The sequence below is a fragment of the Apaloderma vittatum genome, unplaced genomic scaffold (assembly GCF_000703405.1).
Source record: "Apaloderma vittatum isolate BGI_N311 unplaced genomic scaffold, ASM70340v1 scaffold34583, whole genome shotgun sequence".
Classification (NCBI taxonomy): domain Eukaryota; kingdom Metazoa; phylum Chordata; class Aves; order Trogoniformes; family Trogonidae; genus Apaloderma; species Apaloderma vittatum.
The window spans coordinates 16,687-33,148 of NW_009707084.1; the positions used below are offsets into that span (position 1 = coordinate 16,687).

At 47.3% G+C, this 16,462-nt stretch overlaps 1 protein-coding gene across 1 annotated transcript in view; it reads left to right on the forward strand.

Moving 5' to 3' along the window:
• The window catches only part of CCDC64 (coiled-coil domain containing 64), a 15,079-nt gene extending 2,935 nt beyond the window's left edge, over window positions 1–12,144 (forward strand). The window contains exons 4-9 of the mRNA XM_009866039.1: window positions 315–494; window positions 805–1,023; window positions 2,174–2,317; window positions 4,922–5,052; window positions 7,710–7,830; window positions 11,944–12,144. Of these exons, the coding sequence (XP_009864341.1) occupies window positions 315–494; window positions 805–1,023; window positions 2,174–2,317; window positions 4,922–5,052; window positions 7,710–7,830; window positions 11,944–12,144 (996 nt within the window). The remainder of the gene's footprint in view (window positions 1–314; window positions 495–804; window positions 1,024–2,173; window positions 2,318–4,921; window positions 5,053–7,709; window positions 7,831–11,943) is intronic.
• Window positions 12,145–16,462: the final 4,318 nt, after the last annotated feature.

Here is a 16,462-nt window from a genome sequence, read left to right on the forward strand (position 1 = left end):
GTTTTCAGCAATTTTTTTTACCTGGGTCCCAACTTCTTCACAATGTTCCTCATTTTAGTGCTGATTAACCTGCTCTTTTTATCTTTCAGGATATTCTGGAGTCTAAACAGTGTCTAATGACATTTGGAGATTATTAAGCTCCAATAAATAGCACCAGCCAACAGTACTTTCCTTCTGTCTGGAAACCTTCTTTTGTGACACTTGTTCCTTCCTCTCAGCTCCTTCACAAACCAAGAGATTCATCTAGTCCATATCACCCCCACTAATTATTATTTTTCTGCTTCCTTAACAAATTCATTTATTTTCTTTGCAAGCTGCACCAAAGCCAGCTGGAGCTCCAGGAGGTACGGCTGTCCTACCGGCAGCTGCAGGGGAAGGTAGAAGAGCTCAGTGAGGAGAGAAGTCTCCAAAATTTCAACACAACCAGCACGTCCCTGCTATCTGAGATAGAGCAGAGCATGGAGGCAGAGGAGCTGGAACAAGAACGAGAACAGGTATTTGCCCTCCAGGCCCCAGGAAAGCCCATGGACCTCTGTTACTAGTCCCTGAGGTAGAGAGAGTTTAATGCTTTTGATCTGGATTTGGAGCTGAATCGAGAACCAGAAAATTAGGGTTGTGGTTTCAGCTCTGGTATCAACACCCTTTTGACCATATGAAAGTAAATTTCTGCATCCATTTCAAAACCAACAGAGCAAGCTGGACAAATACATGTGAGGTCTGTCGATCGCATGCCTCACTCTACAGTGGAAGGAGGATCCCCATGGCCTTGATGTCCCAGGCTAATGTCAGGCTCTCTTGTTCCAGCTGAGGCTGCAGCTCTGGGAAGCATATTGCCAAGTGCGATATCTCTGCTCCCATCTCAGAGGAAATGACAGCGCAGACTCAGCAGTCTCTACAGACTCCTCCATGGATGAGTCTTCAGAAACCTCATCAGCCAAAGATGTCCCAGCTGGCAGCCTACGGGCAGCTCTCAGCGAGCTGAAAAGACTAATACAAAATGTGCTGGATGGGGCAGACTCCACGGTAAGTTGATAGCACAGAGGCACCTTGGGCTTGTGTATGTTGCCTTGCCCAGGTGACAGAGCTTGCTGCAGGTTTCCACTGGATCCTGAAGTCCTTGGTCTCTGAGAAAACATCTGCGGCCCGCAGAGATGGGCTGTCACAGTGCACAGCCTGCTCCACATGTCTCAAATGGTCGACCAAGAGCCAAGCCAGCACATGGGGTTTCAGCCTGCAGTGGTCAGACCGCCAGGAGTTTCAAGCTCAAGCAACCATCACTGATCTGGGAGTCATTCTGGAAAATTAATGAAAGTAGACTTTCTTTAAGATTTGCAGTAATTCAGAATTTCAACGTGGAAATATTGCAGATTTTCTTATATGTCACAGTTCAGTTACTTCCCTTGGGATTTTCCTAAGCTTGTTTTATTGGCAATAGTATTGCAAAAACATTGTAACTCCTACGTGGGTAAGTTCTGTCCCTGCAGATTGACACTGGGTACACATCTTGGTAAGAGCAGACAAACTAAAATCCATTGAGAAGCGAAGGGGTTTGCTGGCACATGATGGTGTCTGTGGGGTATGGGCTGCTGGGGAGGAGAAGATAGCATGGAGAACCAGTCACCATCCACAAGAGTGCAGAATTACAAGAAAACACCATCCATTTTGCAATGGCTCAGGTCAGGTCTGTTTCCGTCAGCCACAAGCTGGCTGCATTGCTAGTATGACTTACGGGAGACGCCACGGTGAGGAAGATGATACAGACCCTGCAGCTGCAGGCCCACTTGGGAGTACTCACCCTCCTCGTTTCAGTACCTGTAGCAGGTGGTAAGAACGCTGAGCTTAGAGATGAAGTTGTGTTAGAGAGTCCTGAGAAAGGTCTACAAATAGAGACTGTAGCCGTATGTTACCAGGTGATCAGCAGGTCTCTGTAAATGTGGTCTATGCCAAGGTGAGAACCTGTCTGCATGCTCTTTTCATCATGTGTAGAAGCACTACCCCTGGCTAACCATGCTTCCACAGTGGAGGTATATGGGAACAAACCTGAGACTCTGTCGAAGTCACGTTCACTTTCTTCTTCATTGTTTAGTGTCCTCTGTCTCAAACCAGTATCACATTAATGCAATTGCCTTTTTTAAAGTGAAATCTGAGCAAGAGCTTTCTCTCCTACTCTCAGAGCTCTCGACGAAGCGATGACGACACCTTAGAGGAACAGATCCGGCGAACAAGCGAGGATTCACGAGCCCTGAGGGAATTAATGGAGGGAGAACGGGGGAAACTGAGGCAGAGTTTGGAGGAGCTACAGCGACTGCACAGCCAGGTTAGCAATTCCCACACTTCCCATGTGGTCTTGTAACATCAGTGGTCATCCTCCAAGACATGCCTTCCATAGAAAAGATCAACGTGTTAAATAACCCAGGAGGATTTGGGCCAAAACCAGTTGTGGTTGGGTGAGGGAGACTGTTAAATCCAGCACAGAAGCTTCATACATTTAGAATCAGAGTTTTTGACAAGTTTTCTGGGGCCCATCCCAGCTATCATCTCAAGCAGCCAAACTTCCTTTAAACTTTTCTCCCAGTCTGCTTTTCAGCCAACCTGTCTTTCCTAAATTCTTCTCAGCAGAAGACCCCAACATACAAAGATGCCTGCTATGGGATACTGGAAACCCATAGGTACCCAGTCTGACCCATCTTGCTTGCACTGAGACTTCATAAAGGGTATATGCAACCACTGGATGGACAAAACAGAGCTGCTCTGCTGTGCGTGGCACAAGGTTCACCCCTTCCACAGCAGCATCACAAAACCTTTATAAATGCCCACCTAAAGAATCTTAATCATGGCCAGCCTGGCACCGGGTAGCAGCTAGGGCCAAGAGGGACTGGCTAAGACAATCTCAACAGCAATGAACGATCCAACCCTAAAACCAACACCACACCCAAAGCACAGAATCACACTGCATCCACACTGAGCGTACCATCGTCTGTGTCAGAGGTCCTATGGAGACAGACACTCAAGGAAATGCTCTGCAATCCCTGTCTCTATGGGACAAGTCTTCCAATGTTGGAAGGGATCTGGAGATCACAGCAGAAGCAGCCTTTAGAGCAGCTGCTTGTGCAGCATCGACTGCACTGGAGCAGGGAATGGGATTAACGCCCTTGGCTGGTCTTGCCAATGGTGCTGTATCGCCCTTTTGCCATGCTCCTTTGGAGAAAAGAAAACATCCCTGTTCAGAAAGACAGCACAACCTGGGGTCTGACAGCTGTGTGTAGAGCTATAAGAACTCCCACTGTGGGGCCAAAGAGAAAGGAGTGAGAGAATCATGCTGCATGTCTATAAGGATGATGGGAAAAAGACTTGCTGACAAAGCAGCTGATCAGAGGCAGACTGCAGTGGGGGAGCAGCACTGACACCCATTTTTCCCCAAGGACTGCTCCTTTCAGGCATGTGGCCACCACAAGAGACACCTCTGCCCCTCTGGCCATGCTGCCATAGTCCTCTACACCCCCTGCAGGTCCCCCTCACCCTTAAACATACCTGAGACAAGGAGACAAAGGCTTGATCACTGCAAGGTGGCTCTGCTGACAGAGACCGTTAGAGGCTCATTCACAGATTTGGAGCAACCATCCATACACCAGCCTGCTTGTCTGGATGCAGCACCTTCTTATACACAAGGCCTTGGCTGGACACCAGGAAGGAGCTGCACTTGGTTGTTCTGGAGAAAGGAATTGCTTCTGCCTCCGTCTACACTGGAAGACGGTTTCATGTCTTCTGCCTGGTCCATTTCTTACCTCTGTGGTATCCCATTCTTACCTGAAACACAGACAAAACCAGTTAAAACCCCAAATGCAGTTTTTTGGGCCCACTGTCCCCTGGGATTTCAGCAGAAGTGCCCAGCACCTTTCACATAGCTTCCATCCTGCTCTTCATCACACCAGTGCCGGACTGCAGGGTGGGCAGAGCTCCTCAATTCCCTGGGAGCCCCAGCAGACAGCAGGGAGCCTCTGTGAGCAGACAGGGTGTGTTTGCACCCTCCTGCCCCCGACCCAGCCATGCCGCACTAACAGCAGATCCTCCTACACCGTTGATGTGACAAGCCCTTGTTGACTGTCTGCTCTCTATTTAAAGATTTCTTTGAGGATTGAAGCACTACTGAGATGCATTTAGAGAAACGAGGTGGGTCAAATGCTCGAAGGGCTTCCAGGTGGTGGAGTAGTGTAACAGAGCATGTGTGTGCCCTAGACAAAGAAATTAAAAGTGTATGAAATACTGCGAAGCTGTGCTAATGCAATCCTTGCATGATTTCACACCCTATTAACTCACTCTGCACAGGACCAAAACGATAGATCATTTCTCAGACTATTTAAGACTCTGCACATATTTTAAAGTCTAACTAAAATTGTAAGATGTGCCAGTAACACCTTCCATGGCGCGAAAGGAAATTTTCACATCCTTTGTCTTCAGCTTCATACTACTTCAAGAGACATAACAGCCCCCTCCAAAAAATCTTTGCTGCTAAATGGTGTTTGCAATACTTTAACCCTGTAAAGACCAGAATAAAACAGGCAGACTTAGAGGAGGCATGCACAAGACAAACTGCTTGGAGAGGGGCAGTATTTCAGCACTGATGCCGTAGTGGCAGCAAAGTTGCAGGTGGGTTCTGCCCCACACAGCTTTCAGTGCTGTTGCTTCATGTTTTTGAGGCCATCCTGGTGACATATCTTGCTCAGACCAGCACCGCAAGGCAAGCTGGCACATTTCATGGGGAGTTGCACCGGCACTAACAGCCTCCCCCCAGCAGACACAGCTTCTCCTACAAGCAGGGGAGCTCAGCCTCCAGGTTAGCCCATGTGGCTTTCTTTTACCCCCCTACTCATGGTGAATTTGTTGAGCAACCCAGGGTTTCACACCCTCCCTCTGCCCACAGGTCACGCTGCTGAGCGTGGAAATGACTACGCTAAAGGAGGAGCGGGACCGGCTGCGAGGTGCTGCTGAAGACAAGGAGACAAACGAACAGCTCCTGCAGGCCATCAGGGACCGAGATGAGGCCATTGCCAAGTAAGTGGTATGAATAGCCAAAGCCAGGCTGGGTTAGCAGTTACATACTGCTTTAGCAGGAGATGCTTCCAGGGTGGGTTTCTCCCACTCTCCACAAATTTCAGTAGCTGTAACAATGTGACGGAGTGAGTCTCTGCTTTGTGGCATTGGGAGATGATGCCAGGAGCTTGGGAGCAGGACAGGAGATGCCAATTTCCAGAGCTGCCCCATAGCAGTGTTGGAGGCATTTAGGAGGATGTCCTGAACAATGTTTTTGCCATCCCTAGTGCTGGTCTGAGTCACAGCAAGGAGGAGAGGACTTCAGGGAATGAAATGTCTATGTCTGCCCTATTTGTCATATTTTTTTTCTTCTTTTGCTCTTCCAGACACTCAACTCTGCTTTCCTGCCCACCCCCATTACAACCTTGCTTGGGCTTCTTCCCGAAACCATTTCTCTGGTCACTCACTCTCCTTTCCTGTTTCAGGGGTTTTTTTTGCATATCCACTCCCCTAATTCTCTATTTTTCCTTTCAGGATTCTCCCACTGGTTTGACTCTATTTTTCCCATCTTCCTGTGCAGTTTTGCTACCCCACACCTCCCTTCCCTGGCTCTGTGCTTGTCACACTGCTCTGAGCAGTCTTTGCCCTCAGGGGAGGAACACAAACATTCACCCCCCCTGCGCTCTAGATAGAAAGGATACATCTGATAATCTCTTCAATAAGCAGATGGGCCAGGACACCACCAGTCCATCTTCTTACGGAAATGCCTAATACTCAAGCCCTCGGCAAGAGGAGGAGCACGGGAGCATTGCACCTCCGAGGATGCGGGGAGCTAAATCAGCATGCACAATCCTCTCGTCTTTTTTTCTTTTTTCTTTTTTTTTTTTAAAGTGACCCAATCACCCATGCTGCTCTTGCCCGGGTAGCTGACTACCAAATTCTCGTCTCTGTCCTCTGTAATACCTCCATCTGTTGGCAAAAATCAGGAGCATCCCAGCTGCATTGCCGGGTGCAGAGAGGTGGTTCTGACATTTCCAGTGCATGTGGGCTGCCGGTTCTGCTGTGGCTATGGCAACGCGCTGCTGCCGCGATAAATCCCCCGGTAATATCCAAGCAGTAATGGGGAGCTTCACAACAAAAGGCTATTTAAGGTGCTCAAACCCACAGACGGCAGTGGAAGAGTACAGCTTCTCCACGGCGGTTAATGACCCTGCTGGGACAAAGCACTAATATTTACAGCTCACTGTCCTGCAGTGGCAGGAGCCCAGAGAAAGAGGGACGTGACAAGTGTGCATGGGTGAGTGGCGGGTGATTAATGAGCAGAAAGTGGCTGCCAGTGAAAGCAGACAAGAGTTTCTTGTGGCTAGAAATGAAAGCATCCCTCCACAGACTGGGCAGGCTGCTCCCAGGCAGAGAGCCTGGCAGAGAGCTTCCCACCTCGCACCTCAAGGGTTAAGTCACTTTTGTTGAAGCCCTGGCACTGAGCAGAAATAAAATCACTGCCTGAGGCAGACATCTGGCACCGGAAAATTTTTTGCTTGAAGCTGAAATTTGGCAACATGGGAAGCAATAGGAAAATAGGGTCTTATAATAGGAGGTGTTAAGCAACCGCTACCTGGAATATAAACACAAATTCCCAAATTGCTTTTCTGCAGGGGAGCGCAAGGGAGCTATTAGGAAGCAATGAATTAGCTACAGTTAATAAGATGCAACTATTGCTCCCAAAAATGTTTACCAGGAAAGGTGGTTCCCAGCAAGTCATGTTACAGTTTCCCATCACAAGTTAATTGAAAAACTTAAGGTTTGTACTCACCTGCGTGCTCCCAGCATGGTGAACAGCATTTCCCAGCTTGGACAGCTTCATAAACTGCCCCTTCCTAGACGACAGTTCCTTTCTACTAGCCGGCAGCAGCTGCAACAGCTCAACTACTGAGCACTCAGGGCCCTTTGGGCAACCTTGGCCATGTCCTCATGTGCCCGCTGGCCACCAAATGCCTGGAAAGAAATGCAGCAGTGGTGTCACCAAGGGTCAGCACAATCCCATTGAAACTGGGAGCCTTCCTTGAAGTGTAACATTTAATTAAAACTTTTTAAACAGTTTGTCATTCTTAAAAAAAATATATGCTGTGATAAACTTTCTTCCTTCACTTCTTCCTTCAGTCTAAGTTCCACCTGAAAGCAGAGTTCTACTCTTTCAGGGGGGTTGGTTTGTTTGTTTTATATTGCAACTTATCTATCAAGTGATCAGACACAGATCGTTTGGTTTTTAGCACATACCATTTCCTTTTCTATGCATAGCAAACAGAAGGAAACAGAAGCAAATGGAAGGAAAGGAAAAAATATTTATATGTAGATTCTACCTTGTTTTAGTTCTCTGTTTTTAATGGCAGATCTTGCACGTTACCCAGTCACACATCTTACAGGACAGTGTATCTGAATACCTTTTTGTATTCTTCATAGCGTGCTTACCAGAAATTTGCTGGTTTTGTAGCAATGTTGTCTTCAATTCTGTCCCGTTCTTCAGATGAATAGATTGTCCAAAATACAATGGAGATGAACATCTTAGGATTTGGGGATTTGCCAATGAAAGAAATTGTTGACTTCTCAAGAACATGTTTAACATTTCCTTTAAAAAAAAAAAAAAAGTCACATGCCCTGATTTCCCGCTCTCCTCCCAGGAAGAATGCGGTGGAGGTGGAGCTGGCCAAGTGCAAGATCGACATGATGTCCCTCAACAGCCAGCTGCTGGACGCCATCCAGCAGAAGGTGAACCTCTCGCAGCAGCTGGAGGCCTGGCAGGTGAGCAGCCCCCAGTCACCGCGGGGCAGAATCTGGGTGACACGCGGCCCAGGAAGCACCTTTGGGTGACTTTTTTCCCGTCCCTGTGAGTTTGCTGCGTTCTCAGCCTAAGCACCCGTAGACAGGAGTGCTTGGTTTTCGCTCATGCAGGAGCGCTCAGGGGGTTGAAGCACAGTCCTTCCTTTCTCAAAGCCTTTCAGCTGTGACCCGTTGATTAATTATACTGGAATACCCATTTCAAATGGAGAAACAAACTGCATCTCATGGCTGCATGTGGCAGGGGTAACGTACACTTTGCAGATTAACCTGCTGTGGCCCAGGGAGGGAAGGTGTCTGTGCAGATGTCCCCAGGCAGGTGCAGCCTTGGGGATGTGTGGGCACAGCACGTCCTTGCATTTCCATAAGGGAGCAGAAAGATGGGAGGTAGAGGGATTGTAGTGATTGTTTTGTGGTATAGCTGCACTGTTTTCATCACCTCAGAAGATCCAGCAAGATGGAGAAACTAAAATCTCAGCTCCTCACCAAGGTAATAAAACCCAAACCCATGGCAGTTCAGCAGCTGCCCTGGAGATGCTCTGCTTGGGGTCAGCATGGAAAACCCATGTAAAGGCAGCGAGCCCTTGAGAACAGACAAAGCTGTCTCCTCCCAGAAACTAGCACCGAGGGAGAGCTAACTGAACAGAAAAAAACAGATATGAAAAAAAAAGGTCCAGGAGAGTTACAATAATTTGTTGCAGACCATGTAAGACCCCAACTCCACTAACAACCAGCCTGACCAGTAGAAACCTCTCCCATACAACCTCGCTCCTGTTTCAACTCCACTGTGTTTTCGTTTCTCTTTTTTTTTTTTTTTCTTTTCTTTTCTTTTCTTTCTCCTGCTTACAGTTTGCTTCCTCAGGGCTTTTTACTATCTGGCTCCTTTGGTTTCTGATCTAGTGGCCTTTCTCAGTTCCTGTACCAACAGCTTTAGTCGTACACCCCTCCTGCCTTTGAGGTGAGCTCCCCGCACCCTCGCCAAGCACCCGCCGTCCTCTTGCCTGCTCCATTTGCTGCCACCATCACCCACATCTGTCTCTGTCCTCATCATCATCTGGCAAGAGGGGCCAGTGGGAGGTCTCCATCACCCACCGATATTGTGCACACAAACCACCCAGCCCAGCACCAGAACAGGGTACAAGGGGCAGCATCCTACACTCCGTGGTGAGGCTTTACCCTCCAGGTCACCATGAGGAAAGGCAAGCTGAGGTGCACATATCATTAATCCTTCGTATTTGATATATCTGGTATCTGGGAAACTTCTTGAAATACAGACTGGGATTTTACATCTCAGCCTTGATATCCAGTAAGTGACATTCAGTGCTCTGCACAGGAGCTGTCTGTACCCAAGTTCAGCTTCAGTTTGGACGGGTGGTATAAATTGAGACCTACTTACCAGTACGCTCAGTATTTAGTGCTGGAATATCCGTAGCTTAGGGTTTTCACGACGGGCATTTGCTTTCTCACTTCACACTACATCATCTGATTGCAGCAATACAGCAACACCAATCCTGCTCCCATCAACTCTCTGAGATGAGGATCAGGCCCACTAGAGCTGCAGAAAGTTGTCTCCAAAATACTGACCTAAAGTGTTATTACACAGCAGCAAAATAAAAACACCTAATGTTCCCAGAACAGATGCTCAACTACAGAGGCACAAAACCAGTCAGGTGATTTATGTATTCTGGGGACTGTTTTGCAAAGCTGGATATCTCTGATAAAATGGGATGCGATTCTCTGCTTTAGCTGGGCATAAATGGAGGCTTTAATCTGAAAAAAATTTTGCTCTTGCACACTTGTAGTCTGCGTTTTGCCAAGGATCATCAACAAGATTACAGTCTTCTGTAAGCACATCATTGTACAGGCTATAAAACACGTTACAAGGAAAAATCCCACGCATCCAAGCCTAGCACAGGAGTGGACGTGCACCTCACCCCCATGCCTAATCTAACCCCCACTGTTATTCATCATTATCTTACTGGGGGCAGGAGGGGTGTTACTGGGAGTAGGGCAGGAATATGGAGCAAATTTGGAAGCGAAGAGGGCTGCGTCTGGGAAATAAAACCTTAGTGGCTTCAGTGCAATAGTTACCAGGGCACTGTTAGATTAGAAAATGCTGCAATTCCAGCAGAGAGCTGTAGCCTGCGTGGCCACAGCCACCAGCTTCTGAGGTCACCTGAGGCAGCTCCAACCTTTATCTCATGCAAGGGAGCTCCAGTTCACAAAGAGGATACTTGCCATTTGCACCTCCTTCAGCCTCCCCTCTTCTGCATCGAGCAGAAACTCCTTCCGGGAACACGCAGAGCACAGCAGTCCCATTGTGTCCAGCTTTATGGGACCTCTTTATCAGACAAGTCCTGTACTGCTGGTGTTTGTCTTCCCTCCATGTCCCCAGATGATCCTGTGCCCCTGCCCAGTGTGAAGGCAGGGACCACAGCTCTGCCCCAGCCTTTCTGCGTACATTTATCCTGACTCTCCACAGCTGAGTGCTGTGCTTTCCGATTCACACGTTAGACAGACACAGACCCAAATCCCATGCATTCTCAAGAGTGCATACTGTATTTATATATATATAAAATATATTTTTGGTGTATATATATAAAAATATATATGAAAATCATACTCATCCCTTGTTACGTGGTCAACCAAGGACACAGATCTGCCATGCTGGAGCCTGGGTGCCTACTTCATTTTCCAGAAGGGGTGCCTTCAAAATCCAAGTGCTATACCTTTTCACATGGCAGCTTCACCTCTGGAAACCTGTTTCACCTTACTGCTGATGTTTACCTTGACCTCTTCAACTCTCCCTCTGCCTTTCCCCTTTCCAGCCCTGCTCTAAAAAGATCCAAATCTTCCCTGTCCACGTAGCTCTGCACCCTCCTGCTCCCTCAGGAAAAGTCCTCATACTAAATTCAGGTCCAGGCCATGCCTATCACTCCTTTTTCCTGCAGAAAATGCTGCAACAAAAGATTAGCCATTGTTCAAGTTTCCAGTCCAAGTTGACTGATTTTATTCCACATAGAGCTACAGAGCAGCTGCTGTGACTGGCTGCCCTGCATGAACTGCTGAATGAACAGCACTTCCACCGCTACAGCCTACCCAGGGAATCCGTGTTCTTACCAGATAGTGCCCTGAGTCCCAATCAGGGACCAAACTGGCTGAAGAAAAGCTGATTTTTCCTGTGGGGCTAGTTTGTGTACACATGTTTTCACTGAGCTACAGTTTAAACATGCAATTATAGCAGAAATAATGGCTCTGAAGGTTGAAAATTTGTAGATATGATAGCCAGGTTTTCAAGGAACACATTAGCATGTCATTAGCAGCAACAGAACTGACTAATTATTTTGCATAGAGCAAATTCCCCGTGTTGCAAACATGGATGAAACCAGAGTGATTCTGATACATCTGAAAAAAACACAGTGCGGTTGTTCATGGCAGGCTGTCAGTCGGAGAGCTCCCACCGCTCTGCTGGCTTCAGGGGAAGGAGCGGCTCTAAGGGACAACTACAATTCTCTTTGGTAAATCTGGTGCAAAACCCACGTGGGGTGTGGAGGGCCCATGCCTGGCCCCAGCTCCCGGCAGGACCTTCACCGCACCTTCACCTGAAGAATCTCCAGTAACAGCAGCTGTGCAGACAGCTGTGTCACACCTACCTGCTCCACATGGCAAGCACATAGACCTGCTCAGGGCGGATGTTCTTACTTCTTCTGGCATTTGCTTTCAGCTGCATTTGTTCTTTTTTATTTATTTCTCCTCCCAAAGGAGACATCTGCAAGCTACAGGCAGCAGAGAAACATAGTTTAGGGGTGTCACAGAATCCCAAGCAGGTGCAGTGCTCCTCTGCGAGACCACCTGAGCAATTTATCCCTCAGAATTGTGTGATTCACCTTCCTTGCTCGCTGAAAAGCCTTGCTTGCTGAGCCTGCTGCTAGGTGGGGAGCTAGACCCGTCCCCACTCTTGTCGTCCCTCATCCATCTCATCACAGCACGTTTCACAGCCATTTCAGCCACGTCCCTGTGCAACTCCCTTTGAGCATCAGCTGCCACTAACAACCCTCTCTTCTCCCTCTGCTGCAGGATGACATGCACAGGGTCATTGACCAGCAGCTGATGGACAAACACCCGAAGGAATGGAGCCAGCTTGCTTATTCCTTCTCCAGTGGCTACGGCACAAAGCGGAGTGCCAGACCCTCCCCTGTGTTCAGGCCGGAGCAGCAGGGCGACGAGCCCGTTGGGGCAGAAGGGAACCGTCTCTTTTCCTTTTTCAAGAAAAATTGATTTGAAAAAGAGAAACCTCTCCAACAATTCCTGCTTCAAGATGGGGAGTGGGGCAGCTACCCAGCTTGCTGATGGACCCAACTCTGATCCACTAAGAAAAAAAAGAAAGGGGCAAAGGAGTTAACCCTTAAGACTCTGCACTATTCACACTGCACCTGGTCTGAACCAAATGTTTACATGAACTGGAGATTTGCAAATTGACAATGTGATACTAATAGAAGGAAACTTTTCTGATTCTCTAAAGTGAAGTGAAAAACTTCAGGGCATACTTTAGGCGCTTTGACAGTCCAGTTTCTGCTGTGAAGAATAATCTGATTGTCTTAAAAGCATTCTCATGCTGGAGAAGGAAATAAGCAGCCCCAAGACAAAGCAGCACGGGGGAATGAAAACTGCTGTCACAGTGAGGACCGGGGGAAGAAGAGGACTGAATGCAAGAGGAGACAGGGGAGGCGCAACACCCTCCGGTCCTGGCAGCTGTAATATCCTTCACCCACCCCACGGAGACCAGTCACTCTGGCTCCAGCACTGCTGTGTTTCGACAAGTGTAGCTTTCTCCATGGTGGAAGCTGAGCCCTCACGGCAGAACCTACCTGGGCACCACCTCTGCTGCAGCTCTGAGTAGCTTCGCCCCTCGCTGGGAATCCAGGCTCCTCGCACATCAGGGCAGTTGTAAGACTGCTGATGTTACGTCTTCTCTAGCTCATTCTGTTACCGAAATAAGAGTTGCAGAGTCTGTAGTTACAGGGAATGTTAAGGAGTTCTCCCCAAGAGACTGACTATGTACAACAGGTTGCAAAACTAGGCAAGAGTTGTGAATGTTCAGCCCTGGAGCACCTACCGTCTCTCCAATGGCCAAAGGTAGTTGCGGAGCTTCAGCAAGGCACACACCTTTCCCCAAAGCCATGTGCACGTCCCAGAGTAAGAAACCCATCAGTTTAATTGGACAGGTCTCCAAAAAGCCTAAGTAATAATTCACTGAAAGCCTACCTGTAATGATGTCAGTAGGTCTTTGACGCAGGGTTGGCAGACTTGATCCTCAGAAAGCACACAGGCATCTACCTTCACTAAAGCCAAAGGTGATTAGTGTTTCTACAGAGCTCTGGAAATTCTAGAGCTTACTCTGCCCCACACAGTAACGTTAGCTATGGCCTGACAAAAACGATGAGTATTTGTCCCTGCCTGCAGGTCATTTACTACTCAGCACTTGAGCGAGCAGGTAGCCAAATCTCCTTTTGACCGAGGACGATCAGAGCCTGCTTTGCTGTAAGCATGACTTGATCAGCGAAAAGGAACATAGTTTGTTTGGTGTATGCACACAGCAATGCTGGAAATCCTGCAATACTTAAGTAGGGACCTTCCTTACACACTGGATGGGCACCTTACAGCTCTTCTCTTTAACACAGCCTACCATCACAAACCAGCGAGGAACACCAGCCTCAGTTCAGAGATGTCCTGCTGCTGTCATGCAATTTTCACACATTTTCCCAGCTCATGATACCCAGAGGCCGTTTTCCCGTTGCTTTAAAGAGGCAACCACCTACACTGTCCCACAGGAGACAGAGCTAGGTATGCATTCAGCTCTGCCCTGCTCAGCAACTTAGGTGCTAAAACACCATCCCACAGGGAGCTGCTATCTCTGCTCCCTCTTTACAGTAATGAGCTTTCTGCTAGAATTAGGTATCAAGCACCTTCTTCTAAGAAGCAGGTAAGAGGCTGGGGGCTTGAGGGTTTTTTTTGTTATTATTATTCAATTTATCTATAGGATAGAACATCCATAATACCTCAGTACAAATATCCTTTCTGCCTACAAAGATTTGAACATTCCCATATTTTCTTGTTAGCGTGAAACTACCACACTGTTATGAAATCATCTTGCACTGAGGTAGTTCCGGGTTGCAAGAAGCAGAGTAATCTTTGGGATTGAAAATGATGGTAAAAAGCTGCATGGTAAAAAGGTGAAAGCAATGAAACCTGGACTACAGATCCTGCTCCAGGAACTCCGTAGGTAAAGCACCACTCATACAGCTTGATGCTTACAGAAAAAAGCCTGGAGTCTCATTGGCAGAGAAGGAAACTAAACTTTGGTCCGTCCTGTGTAGGCAAGGCTCAACTGTTGAGCATCTGCTTGTATCCACCCATGCAAGTGAGGGAAGGGGATTTAAGGGGATTTAGTGCAGTGCCAAGTGTGCTCACAGGATGGCAAGTTCTCATCCTCCCATCTTACCTACGTTGTGACACTCGCTAGGGCAGAGACGTGAGGCACGCGTTCAGCATCTCCCGCTACCAGGAGTCAGTTAGGCCTGTAGGCGTTCACGTAAACTTCAATACCTGCAAAATTAGGTGTGCGCTCACGGATGCAATAACCTGTGAACAAGTTGAAAACACGCTCTGCTTATCACGGGAGAGCCATGTGAACATCTTGGTCCTCACAGACCTTCTTTCTGCTGTCAGCTGTCACTTCCCAGGCCCCAGCAGCTCTCTTCGAGCCACATGCCCAGCAGCTGTGCGGGACTCTACCCCCTGAAGATATGTATGTATGTATGTATGCAACCCTAAGGCAAGGGCCTTAAATGATCCAATGAAGATGCAGTAATAAGATGAAGAAAGGTGCCTTCTGCTACATGTCTGCTGAGAGGAACAAGTGACTCATTCAGTTGCAGGGGTAGCCAATTGAAATGCACAGCACATTTCTTCATTTAAGGAGGAATCTACCTTAATCCCATTGCAATTTTATTTATTTAGTAACTGTGACGGAAGAGATTGTGAGAGAAAAGTCAGCATGTTCTAAGGTGACAGCTGAGTATGGTTTCTTAAAACTAGCCCCTTGACCCTAAAGACTTAGTTGCACTACTAAACCCAGAAATACAAGAGAATTGTGTTTGATGAACTGGACAACACACCAAAGGAGACATCCTTGTGCTGAGCTGCTACTCAACAGGAATAGAAACTGCCTTAACATAGCAGCTAGGTTTTGTTCTTTTGTCTTCAAAAACCTCATCAATGCAGTCCTTCCTATTCTCATTTGTCAGGTGTTTTAACAAGGTCCCGACTATTTCACCTCGAGCTGTCACGAAAACACTCAACTCCACCTGTCATGGCCCAGGAGCCTGGGATCGTCTTTGCAGTGTTGGGTTAGAAGACACTCCCCTTGCAACACCCCGTCCTACAAGTATCAAGGAAAGGAAGCGTCAGCTCCCGTGAATGAGATGGAGGAAGCACATTAATCCAGCAGGTACTCAGGATCCCAAAGTAGGTTTAAGGCGTGGAAGCAGCAGCTCTAAATCCAACACTCACCCTTGTTTTTGAGATAATGGTAAATAAAACAGTAGTGCTGCACAGTCACCGTTCAAATATTGCACAGAGAAGAGATGCCTGCTGAGATTAAGGCCTCAAAAAACTTTCCCACAGTTAAGTAACAGGTGATTGTTTGGGCAAATGTTTATACTGCTAGCCTGAGGGGAAAAGGATCAATCTCCCTTTAGTAAACTGCAAGAGAAGCAACTGTAAACAAGAAACAAGTAAGTGTAAATGAAAGGCGAGTCTCTAGCACTTTATCTTAATACAAACTTAGATCAGCAACTTGCCATCAAGATGAAGGACAGATCAATTAATGACAACAGAGTAATTTTGCACAGGGAAGAAGTGAGGTTACAGGCAGCGCTGCATGCACACGGACTCGCGAGCTGCACGCACTTGTCCTACTTAGAATGGTAAATTCCAGATATGCCTCTGCACCAGGCAGACTCTCGAGTCCCCACTGGGCTATAAAAAGTAAGAGTGTTTCAACGAAAAAGCCAAGAAAGGAAGTGTCTGGGTGCCACAGCAACAATTCCATTAGATTGAGAGAGGAAAAGCACACAGCAGGGACAAGCAGAAAGAATGTATCTATAGATATGTACATATACCACAGTGCTGTAACTTTTGTATGTAGCAGTAATGTAAATAAATGTATGGTTTTTATAAGATACATATTATAAAAATCTATAAAGGCATATTTTTAGTAAAAACAACGCTCTACTTCTTTTGTAAATAGTTCTCTTCAGAATAAAACAGATCATTTATATGACACTGTCTCGGCTCTCAAGTCACTGCTTATCTCGCCTAGCTGCAAATCAAGCTCACGTTTAGAACTGTCACCTTAACACCCAGCAGCGCCTTAGACTTCATCATCCCAAGAAATTCAGCTGTGTCAAGCTCTTGTATGTGTTCAGAAGAGAACAGTTCTGGGGAAACATGCGAAACGTATCTCCTGTCACACAGGAAAACAGAACGGCAAGCTTGTAAATCTACACATTCCAGCCACTCGTATCTTTACCGG